Source organism: Grammomys surdaster, unplaced genomic scaffold (assembly GCF_004785775.1).
Source record: "Grammomys surdaster isolate TR1022 unplaced genomic scaffold, NIH_TR_1.0 125742, whole genome shotgun sequence".
NCBI classification, from domain to species: domain Eukaryota; kingdom Metazoa; phylum Chordata; class Mammalia; order Rodentia; family Muridae; genus Grammomys; species Grammomys surdaster.
The window spans coordinates 1,202,499-1,229,363 of NW_021620574.1; the positions used below are offsets into that span (position 1 = coordinate 1,202,499).

General features: G+C 53.0%; 3 protein-coding genes across 4 annotated transcripts in view; 1 reads left to right on the plus strand and 2 right to left on the minus strand.

Annotated features, from left to right (window-relative positions):
* The window catches only part of Dnajc22 (DnaJ heat shock protein family (Hsp40) member C22), a 4,844-nt gene extending 1,262 nt beyond the window's left edge, over positions 1–3,582 (minus strand). The window contains exons 1-2 of the mRNA XM_028788298.1: positions 3,463–3,582; positions 1,294–2,242 (exon numbers count right to left, since the gene is read on the minus strand). Of these exons, the coding sequence (XP_028644131.1) occupies positions 1,294–2,133 (840 nt within the window). The 5' untranslated portion in view covers positions 2,134–2,242; positions 3,463–3,582. The remainder of the gene's footprint in view (positions 1–1,293; positions 2,243–3,462) is intronic.
* Positions 3,583–5,532: 1,950 nt separating this feature from the next.
* On the plus strand, positions 5,533–18,234 carry C1ql4 (complement C1q like 4). Of its 2 annotated transcripts, none has more exons than XR_003714022.1 (2): positions 5,533–5,630; positions 17,497–17,600. XR_003714022.1 is itself a non-coding variant. In XM_028788342.1 (2 exons), exons 1-2 carry the CDS (start codon positions 14,508–14,510, stop codon positions 17,674–17,676), a joined length of 717 nt encoding a protein of 238 aa, XP_028644175.1. In that variant the 5' UTR covers positions 14,425–14,507; the 3' UTR covers positions 17,677–18,234. The 2 variants fall into 2 exon arrangements, 1 of the variants encoding a protein (XP_028644175.1); XM_028788342.1 differs by lacking the exon at positions 5,533–5,630 and adding an exon at positions 14,425–15,044 and having other exon boundaries at positions 17,497–18,234.
* An 815-nt stretch (positions 18,235–19,049) lies between these two features.
* On the minus strand, positions 19,050–26,705 carry Troap (trophinin associated protein). The gene is made up of 15 exons (XM_028788312.1): positions 26,610–26,705; positions 26,187–26,335; positions 25,892–26,081; positions 24,580–24,737; positions 24,354–24,491; positions 24,097–24,176; positions 23,675–23,751; positions 23,117–23,232; positions 21,268–21,351; positions 21,071–21,130; positions 20,533–20,652; positions 19,947–20,380; positions 19,696–19,874; positions 19,303–19,496; positions 19,050–19,183 (listed from the first exon to the last, which is right to left on the minus strand). Exons 2-15 carry the CDS (start codon positions 26,328–26,330, stop codon positions 19,136–19,138), a joined length of 2,022 nt encoding a protein of 673 aa, XP_028644145.1. The 5' UTR covers positions 26,331–26,335; positions 26,610–26,705; the 3' UTR covers positions 19,050–19,135.
* Positions 26,706–26,865: the final 160 nt, after the last annotated feature.

Below are 26,865 nucleotides of genomic sequence, written 5' to 3' on the forward strand. Positions count from 1 at the left end.
TTTGGTTTGGTTTGGTTTGGTTTGGTTTGGTTTGGTTTGGTTTGGTTTGGTTTTTCGAGACAGGGTTTCTCTGTGTAGCCCTGGCTGTCCTGGAACTCACTCTGTAGACCAGGCTAGCCTCAAACTCTTGAACTCAGAAATCTGCCTGCCTCTGCCTCCCAAATGCTGGGATTAAAGGTGTGCGCCACCACTGCCTGGCATGACTAAGTCTTATAAACAGAATGTTGAATGCACAAAGAATAATAAAGAAGGAAAGAAAGGAAGAAAGAAAGAAAGAAAGAAAGAAAGAAAGAAAGAAAGAAAGAAAGAAAAGAAGAAGGAAAGAAAAAACTCATCTGGCTGCTAATATCCAGCACTCATGACACAGAGGCAGGAGGATCACAAATTGGAGGCTAGTCTGGGCCTCCATATTAGCCTGGTTTAGGCCAGCTACAAAGTGAAAAGCTGTCTCAAGAAAAAAAGGAGGGGGGAAGGGGTGGCTGGCAAGGTTGCTCAGCAGGTAACTTACTGCCAAGCCTCATGGCTTTGACCCCTGGAATACACGGGGTGGAAGGAGAGAGTCTAGTCTTCCCAGTTGCCCGCTGGCCTCTACATTCGTGTTATGACACATGGACTCACACACAACGATACATTTTTAAGCCTAATATATCCTGACAGGACTTGGGATGTGGTGCAGTGTTACTGTGCCTGGTGCCTGTGTAGCATACATAGGGGCTCCGAATGTAATCTCCCACACCATGAAACAATCAGAACCCCTAATCCACTGTGGTAGACATCACCTCCAAGGTAGGAGTATAGATTGGGAAGGGACAGGAAGGAATCTTCTTGGAGCTGGTATTGTTCCATACCTCAACCACACTACCCTAGAAAAATTATGTTAGACTTTGATTAAAAAGTATTATTCAGCCAGGTGGTGGTGGCGGCGGCGCACGCCTTTAATCCCAGCACTTGGGAGGCAGAGGCAGGCGGATTTCTGAGTTCGAGGCCAGCCTGGTCTACAGAGTGAGTTCCAGGACAGCCAGGGCTATACAGAAGAAACCCTGTCTCGAAAAACAAACAAACAAACAAACAAACAAACAAAAAAAGTATTATTCACATGTCTTTCTCATGTACCTTCATGCAATACATACAGAAGCCCAAAGAAGCCAGGATCTCCTTTCAGGGCATAGCTGGCCAGCCTCAGAACAGAGCTCCCTCATGCAAGCTACCAACCAGCTCCTACAGGACTTCCAACTCTCGGAGTCCAGACAGGCCCTGAGGAGGCTTACCCGAAGAGAAGGAAGAAAGGCTTACCTGGCGAGCCAGCTGACGTTTCTCATCCTGAAAACTGTTGACAAACTCATAGAGCTTTTCCCACTCCTGGAACTGGCTGCTGTTGAAGCCGGGATCCCCAACCAGTAGCCACCAGACCCGGCAAGGTAGAAGCAAGACAGACTCCACGAGGCGGCCAAGAAGTGGGAAGAAGCTGAACCAAGTCAAGAAGGAACCCAAGGTTTCTGCGACATAGTTAATGGTGGCAGCTGTGTTACACATGGTACTGTACACCAGTGGGCCTGTGAAGGCGAGGTAAGCCAAACCCACACGGTAGAGCCGCACACTAAGTGTCTCTGACCCTGCTGAAGCTTTGTACCGCCGATGCTTCTGGGCTGTAATGCTGGCAGCCAAACTAATGGGCAGGATGGCTATGGCACGGCCATAGAACACAGGGGAAGTGAGGAAGGCCGCTCCTAAGGTGTTTTTAAAGTCTGAGGTCTGGTTACCAACAGCAGCTACCAGCAAGACCCCTAAGCCAACGGCCAGTGGGAGGCCCACTATATAGAAGTTGGCCATGGAAGAAAGGCTGACCAGAGCCACGAGACCAAAATAGACACCCACTACCATCTGGGAAGCAAAGCGAAGGAGACTCAGTGGTGGTCTCTCCTCTTCTGGCCTCTGTCTCCAACTCTGGACTCTGTTGGCTTGAGCTACAAAGCTTGGGAGCTTCCAGAATTCCCAGAGCCAGCCCAACCCCCCACCTCCCAGGGTGAGCATCCAGAGCAGAGCATGGGTGTCTCTTCCCAGGTATAGGTGGTGGAGTCCAACAGGACCCCCAACAGCCCAAAGGGCATAGGTCATCAGGAGCCCTTTGGCCATCCTCTAGGACAAGAGTCTCAGAGAAAATCCAGTGGTGTTTGACACTGATCAAACTGCAGAAATCTCAAGGTCCTCTGTGAGAATCACCATAGTCCAGTTATCCTTAGACCTGAGAGGTGGAGCAAGAAGAAAGACTCTGAGGTAATAAAAGTCAAGCTAGTCCTACCTCAGGGTCTCTCAGGTACTAGATGTCTCCTATCTTTGGTTAACACCCCAGTCCTGTTATTTATAGTCATAGTGACTCCATATTTAGGGGAGGAAAATGTTTCAGGTAAAATATTTTCACTTAGTTATTATTATTTAATTAATATTTGAGGCACTGTCTTTTTTGTTTTTGTTTTTGTTTTCTGAGACAGGGCTTCTCTGTGTAGCCCTGGCTGTCCTGGAACTCACTCTGTAGACCAGGCTGGCCTCGAACTCAGAAATTCACCTGCCTCTGCCTCCCAAGTGCTGGGATTAAAGGCGTGCGCCACCATGGCCCGGCAAGGCACAGTCTTATTATGTGTCCTAATTTGCTCTTATGTGGCCATAGTTGAGGACGTCCTGGTCTTCCTGACCCCACCTCCCCAAGTGCTGGAGTTACAGGCATGTGCCACCATGTCCAAGGAAGAGAATGTTTTAAGTGACTTTAGTTGGGACACTGAGAACTGAGTTGATGCCTGAACAACAACAAAAACAAACAATCCAGAAGCTTGGGACTAAAGGGTGACCTGGGGTTTAATTCCCAGCACCCACATGGCAGCTCATAGATGCCCTTTTCTGGTCCCCATGGGCATCAGGCATGCATGCAGTGTACACACAAAGATTCAAGCAAAACACCCATGCACATAAAATAAAATTTTAAAAGAATAAAAACAATAAGGGGGGAAGAAAGGAAACTAAAATTTCTATCTTCCCCTCAGACCCTGGAACAGTAATGGTTCACAGGAAAGAGCTGAAGAGAACACTTTTTTTTCCCCACTGTTTCAAACCCCTTTGAAAGCCAGTGTCTTATCCAAACTCACCCCTCTAACACCGTGTGTGTGTGTGTGTGTGTGTGTGTGTGTGTGTGTGTGTACTCTCAGTAACCTGGCCAAAGGTTTTAGCCTTTTCTAGCTTTCCCATCTCCTCAGACTATGTCGTTCTCCCACAAGTCAAATTTGAAAGGGATCCTAAACTCCTTCCACTTAAACATTCTGGAAAACATTTTGATCTAGACCTTAGCACCCCACAGTCCAGCCATCCTATCCCTATCAACAAGGTTGAAGTCACTCTACAAAGAGGCCGCAAAAATCCTCAGAATATCAACTCTGCCTGCCAGTATGTCTTACCTACTTCAAGAGAACTCACCCTCAGGCAGTCCCAGTAGGGCCGCAGTACTGGCTGCCAGGCCACTTCAGACCAGTCATTTCCTTTGACCACAGATTCAAAATGGCCCCTCTGTTACTGCTCCCACTTCCACACAAGTGGACTTTGTCTCTCAGTGCTGACTGTGTATCTGAAGTCAGGCCACCTCCCCCAGGCCCCGCCCCGAAAGCACTGGTCAATCCCTTCGGAGCCACCTTCCGGTCCTGCATTCCTGTGCTCGCCCTCAGCCCTCACTGGTGAACTCTACAGGCAGCTTTCCCCAGGCTCGTCCAGTTTTATACTGTAGGGCCTGGAACCGCGCCCCACTCCCGGCAGAACGCACCTCTTGCAGCACGTCACTAAAACCGCCAGGTGGCGCTGCCGTTTACGGAAGGGATGGTCCCCAAAAGTCCCAGATCTCCTTTTTTGCAAGATTGGGACAGACATTCCTGGCCAAAGCTGTCCAGATTGTGCAGCTACCTGGCGGGAGAAAAAAAGGCGACCCTATCAATAACATTAAAAATCTTGTTTTCTTCTTCTCTCCCCCACAAATGGGAGGCGATCCCTATCTCACGTCAGGCTGCACGCTTCTCTCTCCATACTCCAAGACGGCCATTATAGGATCGCTTCTAATTTCTTAAGGGAGAGACATCCAACCATAAGGCAAAAAGGAGAGCCCATCAAGACCCCTACTTTTGCCTTCACTACCTTGCTTCCAGGCGTTCCAGTTAGGGGACTCCACACCCAGACCTGAGAGTCTGAGCCTGCATAGCCCAGAATCCGGAGAGCCTGAAGCTGTTCTGACTCTTGTAGCCTGAAGCAAAGGGATACAGGGTGGAGGCGTGCCATCAGAAGAGTAAGGCCAAACCCAGGACTGGGGAGAGGAGCCTGCCTTCTCGCTTGGGTGCTGGAATGGAGCTGGCATACAAGATGCCCTCAATATTTCAGGCTCCAATCCGAGTGCAGCTCTGTGACCTTGGCCAAGTCACACCCTTTCCTGAGCTTCAGTTTCTTTCAAAAGAAGCTCGGATCTACGAGATTTCCCAGGCTTGACTAGAGGTAGGGATGGAGCCAGTGGGCCTCACTTAGGGTCACCGGTCAACAGTGAGCAGAGTGTTTTAGCTCCCTCCAACGTCTAGCCCTAGCTGGGATAGGAATGCGACTCGGGATATGGCCCTTTTAAGGCTGAGGAGGGGCGACAAAACGACAACCCAGCTACGGCTGGGGACGGGGGCGGACAGGGACGCTGAATAATGAATGAGACTTAATTGGGCCCGCTCTGCGCGGCGGCGCGCTAAGCTTGGCAAACAGCGCGGGCAGCCGCCGCCGCCGCCGCTGGACAAACAAACTCGCTCGGGAGCCGGGAGCCCAGTGCGAACCGCCGGGAGGGGGAGGGGACCCCGGGGAGCCAGGTCTCCTGTGCGCAGGAGGGGCCCAGAAGTGCCCAGAAACGCGGGAGGGATAAAGGCTCTGGGAAGGAAGGACGAGGGAGGGAGCGAAGCAGATTTTGGCGTAGAGCCCTGGGACCCAAGGGTAATGTAAGCGCGTGGAAAAGATGGAGAAAAGAGTGGAGGATGGAGAAGAAAGTGAGAAATGAGCGAGGAAAAGGCACATCTGGAGGAGGGTGGCGGAGGGTGAGAGGCGAGGGAAGAACCATTACTGTGAGGACAGGGCAGAGCGATGGAGAAACGAGGAGGAAGGACACGGGGGACCTCCGTGAAGATGAGTCAAGGAGAGGGACGAGAACAGGGGTGACGGGGTGGGCGAGAGGCGCCCCTGCCTGCGCCTCGCCCTGCCTCGCTCCCGCCCTAGCGCTCTCTCCAGCCGTCCGCACTCACTTTGTCACAATTACGGGGCCGTCACTCGGCCGGGATTGTTTTCCCCAAATTGTTGTTCTATAAACTGGCGCGGGGTGGGAGGTGGGGGTGGGGTGGGGATCTGACAAGCTGAAGCGGGAGGGGAGCGTGTGAGCAGCTGTCGAGGGCCAAGGTAACATATTTACCCGCCCAGGGCTGGCCTTGGCGGATATACAGAAACGCACCAGGAAATTAATAGCCACCCCAACCTTCGCCACTGATTCCGATTTTCACCTTCCAGGCCTCTCTGGGTCTCAGCTGCCTCGGTTTCCCCAACCGAACGAGGCAGATAATGGAGGCCGAGTCGATGACCAGGTAGGACCAGAAGTTCCTTAGCTTTGCCCCAGTCTTTCTGGCGGGCGCCCTCAAGTGCCTGCTCACGTCGCAGGTTGGCCACTCTGATTCCTAAGTGTGCCCACGTCCCCTCGCCCCCCGCGCCGCTCGCCACCCTAGACCACCTTGCCGCTCCTCAATTCTGCAAACATCTGTTGCGCCCACTGAGCGAGAACTGCGCTATCTTCCAGCTGCCCCCCCATCCTCCCCCAACACCCGTCCGTCCCCTCCTCTTCCCCCGCCAGCCCAGCCTGTCGGCTCCGTGACAGCCGCCGCCGAAGCCTGGGCCCCGCGGGAGCGGCCGGAGAGGAGACGCTGCATGGCTGGCTCCGACACCGGCCTCCCTCGCGGCTCCAGGGGCAACGGAGGATGGCGGCCGCTGAAGCGAGACCGGAGTCGGCCGCGGGAGTTGGCAGGGCTAGATGGGGAGGGGGGAAGGGGGAGGCCCTGGGTGGGCTCCTCTCGGCTTCTTTTGAATCCTGTCTTTCTCAGTCGGTCGCCCTCGGTCCAGCCTGAGCCGGGACCCTTCCTGCTGAGCGCGCGTGGGATTCAGTAGGTTACCCGCCCCCCCCAATACGCCCCCCCAGTCCGGGTGATTTACACCCGGGCTCCGCTCAGCGGCCGCTTCCCAATCAGGAATATCGACCCCGGGCGGGGCCCTCGGGCCGCATCGATCCCTCTAAGGCTCGGGATTTAAAAATGTCAAATTTGCCTTTTCCAAGCGGGTGGAGGGGGCGGGGGCCAGGAGGAGGGCCGTTTGTAGGGGAGGGTGGACAGCAGGGCATCGACCAGGAGCCTGTGCCCGGAATGAAAAGCGACGGCGGGCGTGCCCTGGCATGGCCTGGTCATTCTTGTGTTCTCATTTGTTGCAACAAGGAAGCTCTATCCCTACTGTCTTGATTCCACAGCACTTACACTGGTTCATTCCCAAAAGCAGGAACCCAAAAAGAAGCAAGGACCACCCCAAATTTGATGAGACAAAATCGAAAGAGACTCCTAAAGGTTAAAACATAGTCCGGGAAAGAGACAAAGCTATAGCGGCTCCAGGATCAACATAGGCCTGGGAAGAGCATGGCAAGCGGAAGCTGCCTTAAAGGTGCCCTATATAAACCAGTGCTCCGGAGATCCAGAATCCCCTGCTCTCTATGTAAGTCCAGGAGGTTCAGCCCTGGTCAGGCTAGGCTCAACTTCTTAGTAGTCTGAGAATGAATGGAAGAGTGGAGACGAATCTAGGTGAAAAAGAGATGATTATAGTGTAATTTGTAATTAGTATTGTCTTCCCAAGGTGTGAACTAGTATTTCACTATGTGATGAACTAGGCCCAAGCAAGCGTCCGAAGGAAGATCGGCGCTCCAGCAACTACTTCTTCTCCAGGCCCTAAGAGATAGATTCGCTTAGAGATCAAAAGATCTGGTCTTTCTGGAGGATGGTAGTGTCTGCAGCCCAGACCATGCCTTTAATCCCAGCACTGGGAAAGCAGAGGCAGGTGGATCTCTGCGTTTGAGGCCAGCCTGATCTACAGAATGAATTCCAGGACAGCCAAGGCTACACAGAGAAACCCCGTCTTGAACAACAACAAAGAAAAAGAAAAAAAAAAGAAAAGGAAGGAAGAAGGAAAGGGAAAGAGAAAAGAATCGGGCCTTTCTCACCCCAGCATCACACAGGTGTCTGCATAGTAGTCACTCCTCTCTCTGAGATCTCCATCAGCCAGAGAAAACCAGATGGATTAGAGATCACATACTGGAGACTGCATATGCTGCCCTTGTAGGGCTGTAGGTTATGAAGAACTCTTGCAGTAATCACATCTCCAAGACTAAGCAATTTAGATATCTAGACTTGGGTCAGGGGAGTGTCTACTGCTTCCAGTGCTTGGGTTAGGGATGATGTAGGTGCTGGAAAGGATCAATTGTCACAGCACTCTCACAGTTAACACCCCACACACCCTCAGGAGCACACCTCAACTGTCACCGTGCGCGCTGCCATTTCCCTGAGAACTGCAGACAGAGCTGACAGCAAGTTGGGGGGAGGCATATACCGGGAGGGGTGTGGTGGCTCATCCTCTACTGATAAAATCAGTGGGATAGGTCACCGACTGACACTCGTAGTCACTGATGTCGATGCACCATCCACTCTATCCTTTGCTGTCGCGCAGCGCACGCCACTGTCACAGTGAGCAAACACGCACATTTCTTCTGAGGTCAGGCACCAAAGCGCCTAGTTTTTAAAACGTAGCTACATCCTTTCTTGGTATCTGACCTTAAATCATCTAGTCCAAGGACAGAGTTTGTCTCCACCTCTGACTCCCTCATTCTTTAATTACGAAGACCGCCAACAACTGAAAGTCCAAGTTCAAGGTAGTCAGGGCCGGGGCTAGGGGGTCGAAGTGAAAAACCAGAAATGGAGGGAGCGATGGGACTGTTAAACGCTCCCTTGCTCCCGTTTCTGCCACTGGGCTGTTTCCCAGCACGTCCACTCGCCGCCCACCCGGCCCTCGTCCGCCTGTCAGTGGAGTAATGAATGCGCGCTCGGGGCCCTGGGCCCCCCCTGAGTCGTTCATCACTGCCAGCACCGCCCACCTCTGCCTCCCGCCGGGAGGGCTCCACGGCAGCCAGGGCCCTGCTCCCCCCACACCCCCACCCCAACCCCGGACCACTAATTGTCAGATTGAGATGTTGATTTGTCAGCTGGGAGCCAGAGCCAAAGAATCCGCAGTAAAACCTGGACTCCTTGAACTTCCTCTTGGCTCCACTTGGGCTCGCCCGGATTTGGAGCATTTCTTGATTTGATGTGGATGGTTTGGATTTTACTCAGGAGAGCGGGGATAAGAAGCGCAGTGTCATTCTAGTCCGATAGGAGGCGCCATAGGCTAGAGGTCCGGCATTTTCCTGAAAGGGGTGGCCTTGGGTTTAGTTCCATGGGACGGGAATGGAGACCCCAAAGGCTCAGTCCTCCAGTCTCCCAGCAGGGGATACCAAGGACTTTAATCTGCTTCTCTTGGGCAACTAGTTAGATTCCGTTCCCCCCGCCCCAGAAGGACTCAGGGCACGGGTACCAAGTTCCCCTTTGGAGGATGCCCAAATTCCCTCCTCTTCCTCCGAATGCCTCGGAGGGATGCTCTCCGCCCCGCACCTGCAGGAGTCGGCTCCGCCGGGCCCGGGGCGCCTAGGTTGCAGTCCCAGCCCCGCCCTCTCCCGGGCCTGGGAGCTCCCCGGCGGCGGGCTGAGTGACGGGCAGCGGGTGATTATGCGGGAGGGGGAGCGGGGTGCGCCGCGGGCGGCAGCGCTGACCCTTCACATTTCCGATCCGCCGGGACCCTCATCCATCCGAAGCTGCTCTTTGTCTGGCCGCCTAATTGCTGGCGGACAGGATGGATGGCGGGACCGACAGCCGCGGAATCCCTAATAAAGGCCGCGGCCGCGGGGGAGGGAGCTCAGGAAGGAGGGGGAGCGAGTGGGAAGGGATGGAAGGAGATGGCAGGAAGCACTGGGCTGCTGCTGCGGGCTCTGAGGCGATGCTTGCTGAGTTCACTAAAGCCAGGCTTGGCCTAGGGTATAGGGCAGTACGTGTGAGACCGACTATTGTCTGAGGGCGGTGGGTATGGGGTTGGTTAAGTCTGCTGCTGGTCAAAGAACTAGGGGCCTTGGACAGAAAGAGCATCTTAGGGCCTACCTCACTTAGCTGAGCCCTGGAGACTTGGAGCTCCGCGCTTCCTCTCCGGCTCTCTGCTCTCCTCCTTTCACCTGTCGGTCTCCTGACTGCCGTGAGGGATTCAGTATCCCAGTGGAGAAATGAGGGGTATGACAGCTGTCTGTGCAGTCAGTTGCCTCATTTCATTAACCAGAGGCTGGGAAGGGTCAGAGGTGGTGATGGGGGCAAGGGGTGGAGAAGCTCAAAAGGCGGAGAGGGTGCGGAAGACTAGAAGGGGCGCCTTTACTGGGTAAGTGCGGGGCTGCGGAGAGAAGCCAGAACTCGGGCCTGGCAAACATTTGGGAAGCACTTTCTACTCAACCCGCTAGGGAGCGAGGAGCCGGTTCCCAGGGCAGAGGGGGTTTGGACCAAAGGCTGTCTAGAGTTCTAGGCCACGGGGTCTGACTAGCTGATGACTGGAAACCTCGGCTTGGTGTCTCCAAGTGCCCCCTGAGCCTTCGATGCAAACACATAGTCGCCAAAAAGGAAGAAAAAGGCCCGTTTAGGTCCAGCCACCAGTTTTTCTGCACAGGAGGGAGAGAATTTCGGTTTCCCCTTTGGAAGCAGCTAGCAATACTTTCCCTGACTTCATTCCTCCGTTTTCTGTACTCGCTCCGATATCTGAACCATTCTTTGTAGCTAACTTTGGCCTTTTGTTGGCTGATATTTTAACTTTGTGGTTGTCAAAGTTGACAGCCCTGGCACAGATTGGGAACATAAGAAGGTAAAGCCTGGTGTGTAAGTTAAGACTACAGTTGTCTTCAACATGTAGATTGCTGGGTCCCTATAGACATCTGGCTGCCTACCCCTATTCAGTTTCTTTTACCCTAGCATCCACTTCTGGTACCATTGTCTTTTTCCCAAGCCCAGGTAGGAATACCTCCTTACAGGGTGGTAACTGGACAAACAACCTTTTAGTTCTCGACCTCAGTTCTGGACCCCAGTTTGGGCATCTTTTACAGGCAGGGACAAAAGCTATCTATCAGGGACGTGGAAAGAATTCGAAGAGGACTTGCATGTCCAAAGCCTTGAGATAAAATAAATGCTTAATAATGTTATCCCCAGTCCTACAAAATGGCCTGTGCTCGAAGGTGAGCAAAGTTCTCTCCTTTTTATACGTTGGTCTAATGCCAGCCACCCAAGCTGCTTCTAGCATGCATGTCCTCTAAAATGGAACTGAAAGCCAGATCATAGAAGGGGAGGGAGAATATAATTTCCTATTGGTCCTGAGGAGGAAAGGAAGGGGTTGTTAGATTTTTGATAGAACACCAGACAAGTGTCCTCTCTCTCTCTCTTTCTCTCTCTGTCTCCCTCCTAGATGAGGAACAGGACTGTACAGTGATGGAAGCTGTACTTCCAGTCTTGCCATCTTTTCTATTGCTGACCTCTTCACCCCCTTTCTTCCCTAGAGGGCATCTGGGTCAGTGACAATAAGTATGAGAGAAAGAACAAAAAGAAAGAACCTTCAAGGAGCCAGGACCTTTCTGCTAGACTTCATAAAAATTTAACATGAAAACTTCTGCAGAGTAGAAGGCACATAACACATGCAAATCATATGCTAATCACATGCTAATTTAAAGTCTGGCCCTTGGAGCTCTGACATGCACCTTGGCTATATAGCCTTGGGGAAAATTCTGGGGAAACCCCTGGGCTCCTGGAAGGTAAGGATTCCCCTGAGGGTCTTGTTATGGAATTTATGTTCCTTTCAGGATTGGAGAGAAGTTTAGTGTGTAATCTGAGATTAGGATCAGTGTGAATGCAGAGTCATTCATTGGTAGAGGTTGGTATAGGATTCAGACTGGGCCGTGTTTGGTTAGGAGACTGTGGAAGTCATCCCTCCTCACCTCCTTCCCGCCAGCCCCACTGCTGTGTCCTGCTGTACCCCTGGATTGACTATCTCTTATTCCTAAGCTCACAGCCCACTGGGACCTCCTATTTTGATCCCCAGAGAGGCTCTAGGTGAACTATCTCTGACCCCTCCCCATTTCCCAGCATTCTCTCAGATTTTGGCCCCAGGAAGACCTCCTGGATTAGCCCTAACTGGATACCTCCTTGGACGAATGTGACAGCTGCAGGGGAAGCTATGAGGACCTGGTGAGCTGGCAGCTTCATTCCAGAGCGTGGGGAAAGAGCAACAGAACATGAATAAATTCATAGAGCTGGCCCCTTGGCTCCCTGTGAGCCAAGCCTGCTCCCCCCTACACACACACACACACACACACACACACACACACACACACCAAACACAACCGATGCTTCCTGCAGCCTGGCTGGTCACCGCTGCTCACAGCCTGGGCTGGAGACAGCAGAGGGGTGCTCTAGAGAAGAAACCTGGCATCTGAAAGGGGCTAAGGTGAGGAGGTAAAAAAAAGGGGGTATGGATTAGTTGGGTGGATGAAGACCTGGGCAGAGAGGCCCTCTGCTGAATGGAGAGAGAAGAATGTGGGGAGAAAGAAGAGGGGTGTCAGGACTTGGGGTGGATGAGGCCTGAGGCTATGAAGGGGAGACCGGTATGAACAGGGACTTGCTTTCTCTGATCCATCCATCATGAAGCCTGGGGGAGCAGATATGGCATTAGACATGCACAGGGCCGACATGGCCCTCAGCCCCCCGAGGAAGACAAATGGTGACAAAGACCTTGAATAAAATTTGTATTTATGGAGGAGGAAGAGCCCTTCCCCCACTGGCTGCCAATCCATTCTCTACCAATCCTTTCAGGCAGGTTGGGACCTTATCCCACTCCCAGCAAAGGCCCAGCCTCAGCCTCAGCCCCAGCCCCAGCCCCAGCCCCAGCCCCAGCCCCAGCCCCAGCCCCAGCCCACTTCTTTCTCCCGATTGAGAATGAAGAGATGGGAGACCGAAGAAGGAGTGCAGGAAATGAGAGGTGAAGAAATCACCTTCTCCTGACATCTGTGCCCTGGTGGGCATGCCTTGTGCCCTCCCCAATTCACACTCTTGGCTTGTCCTACTCTCCAAGAGGCCTCTGCTCCTGTCTCTTGTCAGAACTCCAAACACCCCTAGATCCTTCTGTGCTAATCCCCACTCTCCCAGCCTTCTATCCCCTGAGAAGATGTAGCTACAGGCTTTCCTTCTGCACACTGATGAAAGCCAGTATTCCTTCTTGGTCACTCTGAAAGCAGGCATAGTCACCTCTACAGGCCATCTCCTAATACCTAACCCATATTTGAATCGTGTTACTATGCACAATCAACCCAACATCCATTATCTGGGGACCTGATTTTTCTAGATTTTTCTCTAGTTAATAAACAGTTGGGGAGGTCAAAAGGAGCCACGACTGGGGGGTGATGAAGACTGGGCTGGGCCAAGACTGAGGCTGTGCCAGTCTGGGCAGGGCAAGTAAGACTAGCTTTCTGACTTTCTCACCAGGAGATTCCATGGGCTTTGGTCCTCGGACAGAATAACTGGCTTCTGTGGGGCTCAGATTTTAGTACTGAGACAGAGACATACAAATACCCTCTTCAAGCAGACTCACACGTGTGTACACAAAGACAGCCCACAGTTCACAATCCTACTCACCCAGGGACAGCATCCCACCACACACAGAGTATCCAGCACTGTCACAAAACACAGACCCATAGCCTACCACTCCAGCTTGCAGAGCTGCCCCGCCCCCGCGTCTTCTCCACAGTTGATATGTCACATTGGAGTCCGAACACGGACCTGGGTGTCTCTCTGCAGCGCGCCATTTACATTTCTCTCTCGATCTGTCAACCTGTCTGGGCTCCCTTCTCTCTCTCTATGTCTCTGTCTCTCCCTCTCCCGCTCTGGGGCTGTCAGTCTCTTTTCGAAGCTTTGTCTCTCTGTCTCTGCTTCTGTCTCTGATTTCTCGGCTATCCGTTTCCTGCTCATTCCCTAGTTTCTCTCTCTCTCTCTCTCTCTCTCTCTCTCTCTCTCTCTCTCTCTCTCTCCCATCTCGCTTCTGCTTCTGTGTGCTATGAGACAAACCCCCCCCCCCCCATCATAGAGACCAGGGTAGGAGCGGGCGGCAGATTTGCCTTTTCCCAGTCTGGTCAACAAGTACTGATTGAACCCTTTGCCATATTCGGTATTTGGTTGGGGCCACCGAGGGACATGTGATGGCGAATTGCTATTTATTTCTTCTGTTTTCTGTTTGTTATATATGAGTCCCCCTCGCCTCTTGTTTAGCTCTGCAGTCCCCCTCTGAGGTTTTTTATGTATATTGTAGCCTGACCCCTGTTTACCCCATCACTGTGTCCATCTCTCTTTAAGATCTGAGAATGACAAACTCCAGGGTTCAGGGTGAGAGTGAAGATCCCTGCAGAGCCCCGGGAGCAGGCAAGGAACCTGAGGGCCGGGGGCTCGGCGGCGAGGTGGAGGGAGGTGGCACGGCCTGCCCCGCCCCCGTGCTTCCCGCTCTGGGCGCCAGGGGTCGCTCCGCCTGCGGCCGCTTATAGTGGCTCCTGCCGCGCAGCGACTCACACCACCCGCACTGCTGCCGGGGAGGAAGGTTAGGGACGCAGAGAGGGAGAGCGCTTGCTGGAGAGGGACGCCTGGCTAGGGCTCTGATGAGAGCTGCGGCCACCGCGGCCGAGGGAGGCAGGTAGTGCTTTCTAAGAGCTAGAGTGCAAAATCTCCGACGAGGTCGCGTCCAGTGAGAGCCCCACCCCCACACCCCCGCGCCAGCACAGAGCCTGGGACGTCAGGAGAGCGAAGAGAGGTCCCCGGTCTAGCCGGGAGAAATCAGCGAGGGAAGCCCGGGACCCAAACACTGCCGTCCGCAAGAAAGCAACTGTCTGGAGAGGCGGCATCTTAGACCTGTGAGAAACCAGCCGTCCAAGAAGCTGCAGGTCTCGGGCGCCCTGGATCACTAGAACTGCACCCGAGGGTAATATCAGACTATAGGTTCCGAACCCTCAAGGGCTGTCCTTGGCCCAGCTCACGGGGGGCGGTGGGGAGGAGATCGCCACCCTGACAGGCGGTTTGGGGAACAGCACTGCTGTCACAGGAGGAATTCGCCGCGGCAAGGTGGTCGGGCACAGCCGTCGGGAGATCCAGACCGGGGCCCGAGCCCGCGGAGAGCCCCAGGCCCCCGCCGCCATTGCGCCCAAAAGTGAAGAGGATTTGCTGGCCCTGGCCGCGTCACGGCTGAGCCGCCGCAAGCGGGTGGCGGGCGCAGCCGTCGGGGTGGCCATGGTGCTGCTGCTGCTGGTAGCCATCCCGCTACTGGTGCACAGCTCTCGCGGACCAACACACTATGAGATGCTAGGTCGCTGTCGCATGGTGTGTGACCCCCATGCATCCCGAGGCCAAGGCCCCGACGGCGCGCCCGCCTCTGTGCCTCCCTTACCTCCAGGTGCCAAGGGAGAGGTGGGGCGGCGAGGGAAGGCAGGCCTGCGGGGGCCACCAGGACCCCCAGGTCCCAGAGGGCCTCCTGGAGAGCCAGGCAGGCCAGGTCCCCCAGGTCCTCCTGGCCCAGGCCCTGGAGGGGCAGCGCCCCCTGCCGGCTATGTACCCCGAATTGCCTTCTACGCGGGTCTAAGGCGGCCTCACGAGGGTTATGAAGTGTTGCGCTTTGACGACGTGGTGACCAACGTAGGCAACGCTTACGAGGCAGCCAGCGGCAAGTTCACCTGTCCCATGCCAGGCGTCTACTTCTTCGCTTACCATGTGCTCATGCGCGGAGGTGACGGTACCAGCATGTGGGCCGATCTGATGAAGAATGGACAGGTGAGGTTGCCCCTCTACTTAGCCCCAGATCTTGATAATGACTTCCTAAAACTCGCTGCGCTCACTTTACAATCCAGCTCCTCCCCTGAAACACTATCAGGGTATCCAAGACTGCCAGGCTACCAAAATTCTAACGTCACTTAATTTAGTCAAAGAGGAGGGATTAATTAGAGGGTCTGGGAAAGAAAATCACCCGTGCAAAGTCTCACAGGGCAGTAGACCGAGGTCAGAACTAGAACTCAGGACTCAAAGTATAATTTCTCTGCGGCCTCAACCTCACGCTCCGACCTCCAACTGTAGCCTGCCAAATCAAATGTCCTTGGTGCCTTACCCACCCCTTAGTTTCTTCTTTCTGCCTTGAGCTGCCCTCTCTACGGAGGGGTTTTCTCAGTCAGTGGTTTTCCTGGCCCTGCCATGGAACAAGCTATTAGAGAACCTGGTGTCAGGGAATGGAATGGAATCTCTTGTTTGGGTAGCAGCAGTCTTCCCCCAGGTGTAATCATTCAGCTTGGATTTTCAAGGAAAAGTGGAAGGGGGGTGGGGGAAGGAAGAAAACACTAGCTTGCCTCTTTGCCAGGTCCTATTTGTTTATCCCCAGGGTCTGGGGCCAAACCTAGACCAAGCCTTGCCCTTGGCTGACACTGTGTCTGTACGCAGAGTGGACAAGGGTCTGCTGGCTCAGGGGCTACATAAGTGGTGGGGTAAACCAATTTGGATTTGGGTTTGGAAAAGCTAGGAGACAATGGACAGGAAGAAGAGAGGCCTGGTCTACGGGGCCTACACCCTCCCTGGCAACCTCTCAGATTGTGCTAGGTGTTGCCTCAGTGGGTAGCCAAAAAGCATTGCCACCTAAGGTTTGAGGAGATAGCCCCCCCAAAAGACTCACATGTTTGAACAAGCAAGATGCCATAGGCTGGGGGAGAGAGCTGCCTCTGCTCTGCAGGATGAGGAAGGTTTGGACTGAACAGTGACCTCTGAATGTTCCATGGAACGGGTGGGGCCCTGGTGCATCAGGCCTACTCCTCAGCGTCCCTCAAGCCTTGAGGAGCCCTGCGATAAGGCTGAAAAGCTCCCGGACCCCAAGAGGACACCACCCCAGCCCACCTTCTGCTTCAGCTTTGGGGTCTGTTCCTAGCAAGCCCTCCCACCGGAGTGTGAGGAAACGGAGTTGCCAGGCTGTGCAAGCCTCTGTGGGGTTGGCAGTGTTGGTAAGAGAGTGAGCGTCCCCATGATGCAAGTGTATCTGTGACCACCATGGAGTCCCAGAGTGAGTAGAGCTTCGTGTCTTCCTTCTCGTGGCACCGAGTAGGTAGACTCAGTCCGTGCCAGGAATCAGGTTGGAGTGTGGTGGGGGGGCGGGACGGTGCGGCTCTCACTCTGTATTCCACGGAGCCAACACTGCGGCCCTAGGATGGTAAATAATGATTGAAATAATGATGAATAATTAATGATTTAATAACCAGTCCCGATGGGATGGAAACTGGGGGAAGGGGCTGGCGGTGTGACTGCTGCAGACCAGAGATCACAGACCAAAGGCAGTCCCCCACACAGTGGGGAACCAGGTGACACTCCCCAGGGAAGCCCAGGAGGCCAGAGGGCGACAGTTCACTTTCCTCCTGGTACAACACAGGTACAGCATAGCTGTGATAGCTGTGGACATGTTTGCCCCTACACCTCAGGAAAGCTAACTTAGGAATTCCAAGCCAACACAAAATCCTAGAAGTAACCGGAAAGCTTTTTTTTTTTTCCACAAGAATAGCAATTCTATATAACATTTTCTATATACAGAACATGGTTCTGAACTCCATGAGTAATTACTCATTTAATCTTAACCACCTCATGAGGTAGGTTCCTTTATTATTACCCCTTATTGCTCTAGTAGAGGCCCAGAGAAGACATGACCTGTGTACCCAAGTCATGCCTGAGAAGCTCTGTGGTCTCCTAGCCCAGTGGCTGTCAACTTTCCGAATGCCAAGACTCTTTTATTTTTTTTAATTTATTTTTTATTTTTTTTTATTTTTTGGTTTTTCGAGACAGGGTTTCTCTGTGTAGTCCTGGCTGTCCTGGAACTCACTCTGTAGACCAGGCTGGCCTCGAACTCTGAAATCCGCCTGGCTCTGACTCCCAAGTGCTGGGATTAAAGGCGTGCGCCACCACCACCCGGCGCTGAGACTCTTTTAATACAGTTCTTCATTCTGTGGTGGTCGCCGATCATAAAATTATTTCGTTGCTATTACATAACTGTGACTTTGCTATTTTATGAATTGTAATGTGAATATCTGATACGCAGGATATCTGATAAACAACTCCCAAAGAGGGCCAATTGAGACCCACAGGTTGAGAACCACTGCCCCGGGACCTCAGCCATCCTAGTTCCAGCAGTCAACCAACTCAACCCCCTCGGTCAATTCAGCTCTGCACAGGGTCTGTTTTTTCCCTCCCCCCTCACTAGGTCCGGGCCAGCGCCATCGCTCAGGATGCAGATCAGAACTACGACTATGCCAGCAACAGCGTCATTCTGCACCTAGATGTGGGTGACGAGGTCTTCATCAAGTTGGACGGTGGGAAGGTGCACGGCGGTAACACTAACAAGTACAGCACCTTCTCGGGATTCATCATCTACCCGGACTGAGCCCAGCACCTTTTCCTACTCTCATGTTCCTTCGCCCGCGCCCTCGACCCTTCGTTCTAATCCAGACCCATCTCCGCTAGCCCTATCCAAGGCCCCATCCTCAGAGCCTGCGGACTCGCCCGCTCCCCAGGCCACCTAAATGGGGGCGATTGGATTCTTGGGCTTAAGGATTTTAAGTGGCTAGGGGAGTCTAGAGATGGGAAAGCCAGGATGAAGAGAACCGCTTAGGGAGGGACTATCGTGTGATCCAATGAAACGGGTCAGAGAGACTTGTGTGTGGCCCTCCCTTCTGCCTGGAGCTGGGGGAAGCTTCTCTAATGGAAATCAAAGTCTCACAGGGAAAAGGGGACGTCCTGACAGCTTGGGAGGAAAGGGCGGAAGCAGAAGGAACCTGTCTAGGTGAGAAGAGACTCTGGCAGGTTAGATAGGAACCTCAGTAGCCACTTTCTTTCCCTTCCCCTCCCCCATCTCCATTTTTCTGGCTCCAACCACAGGCAGCTTTCCTGTGAACTGAAGGACTTCCTAGCATTAAGAACTCATTTTGTACAGTTCCCATTCCACCCCTCTCCAGGCTAGGTCTTGGAGCTACAGATTATGTCACTTCTCCCAATAAAATGAGGTTGGGGATTTCGTGTGCCTGCCTACCTTAGTACAAAGTTGGAGGGGAGGCGGTGGAGAGTGGCTGGCCCTTGCCTGACACCCTGCTTGTCGATATTAGCAGGGGATCTATCTCTGATCTATGCATTTAAGCCTGGCCAGGCCTTCCTCTCCAGAAAGAGAGTTCCATAAGGGAGGATGGAGTGGAGGAAGGACCCTTACAATAAGGGAGGATGGAGTAGAGGAAGGACCCCTTCAGGAGTGTTGTTCTTACAGGCCTGGGTGTGGAAGACTCTAAGGGGGTAGGTTTGGTGTGCCTGCACAGGAAAAGAAGTCTAGCCTCTTTTTTTTCCTTTCTTGGTGTTGGTTTGTGGTTTTTCCTCCTTTTGAGATAGGTCATAGCTTTTTGTCCAGGGTTGCCACCAATTCTTGGGTTCAGGTGATTCTCCTGCCTCAGCCTCCAAGTAGCTTAAGGCCACAGGTGCCCAGCTGAGTTCTAACAGTAGTGTTTTAGATGAGGGAGTACCTGGTGGCCCCCAGGAATGGGACTGATCTCAGAGAGAAAAGGTTCCGTAATTTTTCCCCAACCCACTCAAGAATTTCTGAGAAGGTAGGCTGTAAGGTCACGGCTGCTGAAGAGGATGCCCATGGTCCCGAGTGTTTAATCGCCTCTAAATTGGAGCACACTGCCACCCCGTGGACCACTGGAGAACAGCACTTGTTGTCTCATTCAAACACAATTTATAGAAACTTTATTAAAGGATAAAAGGGCGTCGGCTCCCAGTCCAATGGGCAGGTCAACAATAAATAAGGCTGAAGGAAGGGTAAGTGCCGCAGAGCAGAAGCCCAGCAAAGGCCGGAGTCATGACGGAGAGTCCTGAGGGACCACAGGGCTGACTGGAATGAAATGCTGGAGGGGGGGAAAAAAGAGGGCTTGTCATATTCCATGACTTCTCCATAGAGGAAGCAAGGTCAGCCTGCCGCTGTCCCATAGGCTTGCGGCATGCTGGCGGTATCCTGGAGGCTCACCAGGGCATCTTGCCATTCAAGCATCCTGGCCACAGGGTTGGTGCAGACCCGGGTGGGTCCTGGAGGCAGAGTTCGGCTAGTGTAGAAGGCGCATTCATCATCCAGGCGAGCCTCATGGAAGCAGTGGATGGTGGTGAGACACGCTCTGAGGCGCTGCCTCAGAGCCAGGGTTCGAGGAGCCAAACTGCTGGGGCCTGAAGGCCATGGAGAATTCAGGGGGGCCTCTGGAGTTATATTTCTTCCAGGTGCTGCCCTCTCCCTTCTCCTCCCCCATGAGCACAGCCACTTAGAAATACACGAGAAAGCAGGCATGGCACGGCCTGGTGCGAGGCAGGGCCCACTCCCAGAGAGACAGAGCCTTTTCTTCACGTCATTTCCCTGGCAGATCCTTACCTGAATAGCCTGTTGGGGATCTCAAAGAGTAGAGTGAGTGGATAGGGGGGCTGGCACAGACTGGGCTTTGTGATGAGAAGGTCAAGCTGGTGGTTGCTGGAGGCCCCTGACTGCAGCAGGGCTGTGGGCTAGACTCTGGGCTCCCAGCTTCCCGAGCGCAGGCTGCCGATGCTGGGCTCCTAGCTTCCCGAGTGCAGGCTGCCGATGCTGGGCTCCCAGCTTCCCGAACGCAGGCTGCCGATGCTCCCAGCTCTATCCTAGGGCAGGCCTCGGGGGGCTCGGCCTGTCCCAAACAACTAGGCAGAGGGGGCCCAGACAGTGCTGGAAGGCAAGGCTCCAGCGGCTCTGGCTCAGCTCTGGGTGGCACTGGGGGCTTTAGTTCTGTGGTAGGGCAGGGCTGAGCCGCCTTAGTCTCCTCCCCAGGGCAGGCCTGCAGATCCCCGAGCTTTGCTGCAGGGTGGGGCTGTGGCTCCTCACTCTCTTCTGTCACACCAGAGTGCTTTGACAGTCCAAGAAGGGAAGTTCCAGAAGTGTGTTCTGGAGCATTCAGAGTTCTAGAAATTTCAGCCATCCGGGGCTGAAGTTCAGCCATATCTAAATTGGAGCCTCCATTCAGAGGGGCACAACTGCCCATTGCTAGCCCCTCTACCTCCTGCTGCAAGAGCTGCTGCAAAATATTGATGCGCTGTGGTGGGAGAGAGTATCCCAGCGTGTCACCACTGTGTTCACAAGGCCCCCCACACTGTCATCCCCCACACCCCCACCCTTCCTCTTAGCTGTCCCTCCCCCAGCCTTCTCATAAAGAAGCCATCAGAGCTGCTGCCCCCACAGGCCCACCCGCATCCTTAGCTCCTGGTGGCTGGGGGTTCCAGAAATGCTTGCCACAGATGGTTTCCCAGGTCCCTTCTGCAAGGTGATGAGACTGTCCTGGTCAAACAACTTCACAGCAATCTGCTCCTGCCACAGAAGGAAAGGGGGCGGGTGAGGAAGTCACATTAAGGTGGAGAGAATACTGCCCTCACCCTCTTGGAATGGATCAAAGCTCCCTGGTGGTTCTTTTAAAAACCAGGAATGGTGATGCAGGCCTACAATAGAGCTGATATTAGCTCTCAAGAAGCTAGGGCAGGAGAATCAAAAGTCTGAGGCTCAGGCTGCTGAGATGCCCAGAACACATACACATAGAAGAAATTTTTTTCAAAGTTTGAGACTATCAGAAGATATGCAGAGGCAGACAGACATTCTAAATATGGAATAGGAAGGACAGATGGAGAGGCGAGAGGCAAACCACACCTACCTCAAATCACAAGGCTGTCAGCCCTCCAGGCCAGTGGGACAGTGCCACAGACCTCAGTACAGGAAAGCTTTTGACACTTACCCAGGGCAGGGCAGGCTCTTCCGGGGAGGAGTGAGGGGAGCGGCCATTCAGCCACTGGGCCTGTGTCAGACAGGACAGACCACCCATGAGTGATACCCACTCCTCTGGCCTGTCATAAACACCCCAATCCTCATCCAGTACCTGCCTGCCCTGCTCTAGTCTTGGTTCCCACCAGTTACCTCCTCTGTTTCTCTTACCTGCTGAACCCTAGGTAGTGACCGGAGGGGTGTGAACTGGGCTTTCCGTCGAACGCTAAAGCATTTCCTGGATGAATACGCGGTCTGAGAGGAGAGATGGGGTTGGCTGAGCAGGGTTTCCAGCCAAACACTTCTCGTCCTGCCCAGCCCAAGGGCTGTTACAGCTGAGAGGCCTGGGGAGCAAACACCCTGAGCCTGTCTAAACAGGTGACGGTTTGGTGACAGAAGGTGGTACTACATGGCTGGGCTACAGACGGGAGCCATCACTGTCCAGTGGAGAAACAAGGCAGGAAGAGCAGCCTTCCAAATCCACCGTCCTGTGCCTTGTTCTTCCTGTTCTCACCCCTACAGAAGCTACTCTTTTGGAGTTCATGTAGCTAAGAGGCTGGCTTGAACTTCTGATCCTCCTGCCCCTGCCTGAGGAGGCTGCTGGGATTACAGGCACCTGCCACCATGTCCGGCGCTTGCACAGTTATTTCAAGAGGGAAACCAACCATCTCTCCCTATTCACGCTTTCCCCCCTGGCTTTCCGTTCAGCCCAAGAAAGAGCCAAGAACATACACTGGTTTGTCCGTCTGTCTGTCCTTACCAAGAACTTACACTGCTCTGTCCATCCTTACCTCATCTCACTTGTTGTCACTGTAAATTCATCTCGGACCTTCTTCTAGTCTAGGCTTCAATCTCCCTGGTCTGTTTTGCGGCTCACAAATACTAGCTGTCTCCTTCCTCGGGCCTCCTGCATCTGCAGCTCTCGGTTAAATACCCTCCCCCTCTCATCGATCTGAGTCCCAGCCTCAACTCTTGGTCTCACACACAAGTCTCATCTTCCCAGTGACAGTGCCCTAGTCAAACTACATTTTGTAAAAGACTGTTTAGCATCCCCTTTACAAACATTAAACAGTTTTCTTCCTAATTTATGTGTGTTGGGTGCCCGTGTGAGCCAGAAGAGGGCGCCAGATGCCCTGAGAGGGAATTACAGGCACGCAGTTATAAGCTGACCAGTGGGCGCTAAGTTACCAGTCCTATTCATCCATTCCCCTACACACACACACACACACACACACACCTTCTTTTTTTGTTGTTTTGTTTTGTTTTTTTTGAGACAGAGTTTCTCTATATAGCCCTGGCTGTCCTGGAACTCACTCTGTAGACCAAGCCGGCCTCGAACTCAGAAATCCACCTGCCTCTGCCTCCCAAGTGCTGGGATTAAAGGCGTGCACCACCACCGCCCAGCTTCTATTTTTAAACACAGGGTCTTGCTGCATAGCTGAGGCTGTTCTGGAATTCATGATGGAGCAGCCCAGGCAATTCTCCTGCCTCCAGATGCTGAGTTAGTCATGTACCACCAAGCATGGCTCTAAACTACCAATTTATGACACCAATTCCCCCTCCCAAGTCCTTTTAGTACCTTACGCATTTTGTTTTAGAAAGAACGTGTCAGCACGTGACACCCTATATATTTTACATTTGTAGGTTTTTTTGTCTTTTGTTTTTTTGCCCATCCCCACCCCATTTTAGAATATAGGATATATTTTAGAACTAGAACCATGGCTGCATTCAAAAGCCAATCAGCAAATATCTGTGGAATGAAGGAATTACTATGTTTGGTTGGTAAGTGTTGGTTGCGTCTTGGCCATGGCACTTTATGGTGACATACACAGCAGTCTGTCACCTCTCATCCTGGGTCCCAGATCCCCAGTAAAGGCAGTCAGCTCTACCCTGAAGAGGGCTCGGTCTCAACCCCAGCAAAAGACCAAATACCCTGAGTCTCAGGTCTGCCAATTCTACCCATAATCCTCAGTATGCCGCCTGAACACCCAGCCACCATCCCAAGAAGGTCTCTTCTCACCCTGGTGTGTGTTAGACTTTCTTTTAATGGTACTCGTTGAGCCAGACCCAGATGGGGTCTTCCTCCTCCATCTGAGTGAGGGACAGCCTCATGTTCTCCCCTGAGGGGTAAGTTAGCTGGGAGGAGATAGGACATTCATTTAGTGTAGTATCGAGAATGCCAACGTCTACCCATCCAGCATCCCCTGAGAGCACAATAATACCTTGGCAAACACTTATCAATCCTAATGGCCTGGGAGGGCTGGAGGTAGCCATGGCTCACAAGGGACTGGGACAGAGAACACAGTAGAAATTGTCTTATAGGAAGTGACAGGGAGAGGGCAGAAACAGAGTCACATCTATAACCAGGCCAACCTCTGACCTTCCCAGAGGTCTTGTCTGCTTTTGTGTGTGTGGGGTGTGTTTCCGAGAGGTGAATGCAAGCACTCTACCACTGAGCCAGGCCTCCAACTTCTCCCTTACCCCACTCCCACTCCCCCAGGCCTGCTGACCCTTGTCTCGCCTCGCTCCTGGTGCAGGCCCTCACCCTTGCTTTGCTCTCGGATCCACACAAACTCACCAGACTGCACTGGGGTCTTCAGGAGCAGTCTTGAGGCCTGGCTTGCCGAGGTCCTGCTGTCAGTACAGTATCCATCCCTGAGTGTCAAGCAAGGGGTGGGCATTTGCTAAGGGCTTTGCAAACACCATCTCAGTAGCCTCTAACAGTACCAGTGTTAACCTCACTGGGCTGATGGATATAGACGCAGGCAGGTTAAGGTAAGCTTGTACAGCTAGTAGTGGTAAGAGTCAGGAATTAAACTCAAAAGCCATTTATTGTCAGTTTAAGCTGTAGCCAAATGAAACAGCACTTCATATGCCTGTCCCTCTGTTCCTCCATGTCATAGATAAGGCCCAGCTATCAAAGCCTCAACCTCATTGCCCTGCCCAGTGACGGTTTGCCTATCCCCTCTGGGGTTGAAAGGGAATTTACACTCTCCTTACCTGCTGCTACCACAGGTCTCTCTTCTTAGTTCTTGTAAACTGGGGCGAGTGGAGGAATGAGAGGAAGCTGAAGGTGGATTCTGTCAGAGCAAGACAGGAAAGCAGAGTGAGAAGCAGGCCCCAAGCTAGGCACAAACACCACCCCATCTCTCCCAACAAAACCCACTGGTTCATCTTGAGGTACTGTCCCAAAGCCTACTCTGTTCCAGGAAGAAGCTTCTAGAAGGACTGAGTGTCATCCCCTCAAGAGTACTCACCAGAGCCTCTAACCTCTGTGGGGACAAAGTGCGGTCTCGGAGTCCTGGGCCCTCCAGTCTTGAGAAGCAGGAAGCCCTGGCAGGACCCTCTTGATGGGTGGCAATTCTGGGAGCCAGGTATTCAGAAGACCGTGCACTCTGGACCACCAACAGAGGCTGTCAGCCAGACTCAGAATTCACCCCTCAGCCCACCCCAGCCTGGTCTTATATATATCCTTCTCATTACCTGGCCCCTCTGGGTGGTGCCTCCCTTTCTCTCACGGACTAGCACTCTCTGAGCCAGACTGGACCGGAACCCAAGGGGATAGCTCTTCATTCCCTCACCTGACAGGATGGTGGCCAGGGCTTCGGGGTCAGCCACAAACTCTATAGTCCCTGTGGCCTCTGAAAGGGAAGAGACAGGATCAGAAGGAACGGGAATAGGGGAAGCTGAGGGACAGGTGTTGCTTACCTAGCAACAGTGAGCAAAGGAAACATTACGTGGTGCACACTTGCAATCCCAGAATTTAGGATACTGAGGCAGGAGAACCAGGTGCTCAAGGCCAGCCACCAGCTCATAGAGAGCTCAGCGCCTGGGCTACAGGCTACATAAGATCTTGAGAGACGGGAGGAGATCATCCCGTTGAACCTAAGCTCACCAAGGATTTCATGTAAGCCATTGCTCTGAACATTGGGGTATAAGATAAAACAAAGGTTTTGTCATACAGAACATATCACCGGGGGCTGGAGGGATGCCGTGGGGATTAAGAACCTACCACTACTGTTCTTTCATAGGACTGACTGACTGGTTCTCAGTTCTTGGCATCTATGTCAAGTCTAGTTCCAGCTCTAAGACAATCCAATGCCTCTGGCCTCCACCAGCACTTGCGATCACATACACACACCCACACACACACACATCCTTAAAAATAATCTCTTTTCAGGGGCTAGAGAGATGGCTCAGTGGTTAAAAGCCACTAGCTTTTCTTCTGGGAGACCTAGGGTCTATTTCCAGCACCCGCATGGAAGCTCACAGCCAGCTATAACTTCAGCTCTAGGGATTCCAGTGTCTTTTTCTGAACTCCATGGGCACTGCATTCACACGGCCTCACATAAAATAAAAATAGATCTCTAAAATATATATGTATTAATGAAAAGGAAGAGGTTAAAGCTGAAGTAGGAACAGCTTATAAAGAACCAGCATAACACTGAGCAAATGACCCTGACTAGGGTTGCTGAAAAGGCCCAGACAATGTGATTTTTTTTTTTTTTTTTGAGATACAATATCACTGTGTAGGCTTGGAACTCACTGTGTAGACAAGGCCTCCAATTCAGAGACCACCTGCCTCTGCCTCCTAAAGTGCTGGGATCAGAGGTGTGAGCCACCATATCGGGCAAAAGATGGCATCTTGCTGAAGGTGATAGCTTCTTAGAGCAAAGAGCTTTCTGGACAAGGCCCAGGACTCTTATGCAAGAGACTAGAGGCATGCAAAACCCCCACTTTGTGTCTCCCATCCTCACTCAGCCATATAGGCTGTCCCCAGGCCTCCAACAGGTACCTGTCTGGGGATGGGTTACAAGCCCCACATTTGAACCCCCAGAGCTAGGCTTGAGTTCTTCCAAAGGGTTCCGCAACTTAGTGGTCCTCAATCTTTGTGATTTTTCGGTTTGGTGTAAGGTTTTCGATCCGAGGCCTGCTTTGTCAGTGAGTGGACGTTGAGTACTGAGCGGTGGCTTCTGTGCTGGTCTCTGAGGGTAAGAGGAAAAAGTTGGGATTCAGTGGGGGCGGGGGTGCATTGCTGACGTGAGCTGCCTCTTTATGGTGACTCTCTTCACCCACTAAGCCCCTCTTACCCTCGGATCTTGGTTCTCCTGGTCCAGAGAGCGCGATTTGACTGAGGAAATGTCTGGGCATCTTTGACAGAGTACTGGAATCTTGCTAGGGTTGGGAGATACACCTCGGAGGTGGGGATCCTTACTGGTTTGGAGGGTAGTCATGGCGGCTATAATTGAGACGAAAGAAGAAGGCAGAGAGGACTGAGGACCATAGCAAATCACTTCTCAAGCCATGGGTGCTGATATCCCTGATTCTTTTCCCTTGGCCCCAATCCATGTGCCTAGAAGCCCGCACCGGCAGCAAGGCCGCTCTCCTGGCGACTGCTCCAGAAACCCAAGACTCGCCCCGGGACTCCAAACTGCTCTCCTCCCTAGGAACCTCGGCAGGACTCCCCTCTGAGATCCCCGTGCCGCACCATTCCAGGAGCCCCTCGGGGTCACCTCTACTTTCTCAGGGTTTTCGCCGATTTTCTGGGTTTCTGCTTCTTCTTCTTCTTCTGCTGCTGCTGCTGCTGCTGCTTCCCCGGTTTGTAAAATACGCCACGCTTCTGATTGGCTAGTTCCTGCTGACGCGGAGGCTCGTGACGTCACACCCAGTCACCCAATCCGCAGGCACCGAAGGCGGGGCCAGAGAAAGACAAGTCGCCGAAACGTTTTCTGGATGGGAGAACAACTGACCAGCACTCTCGGCCAATCC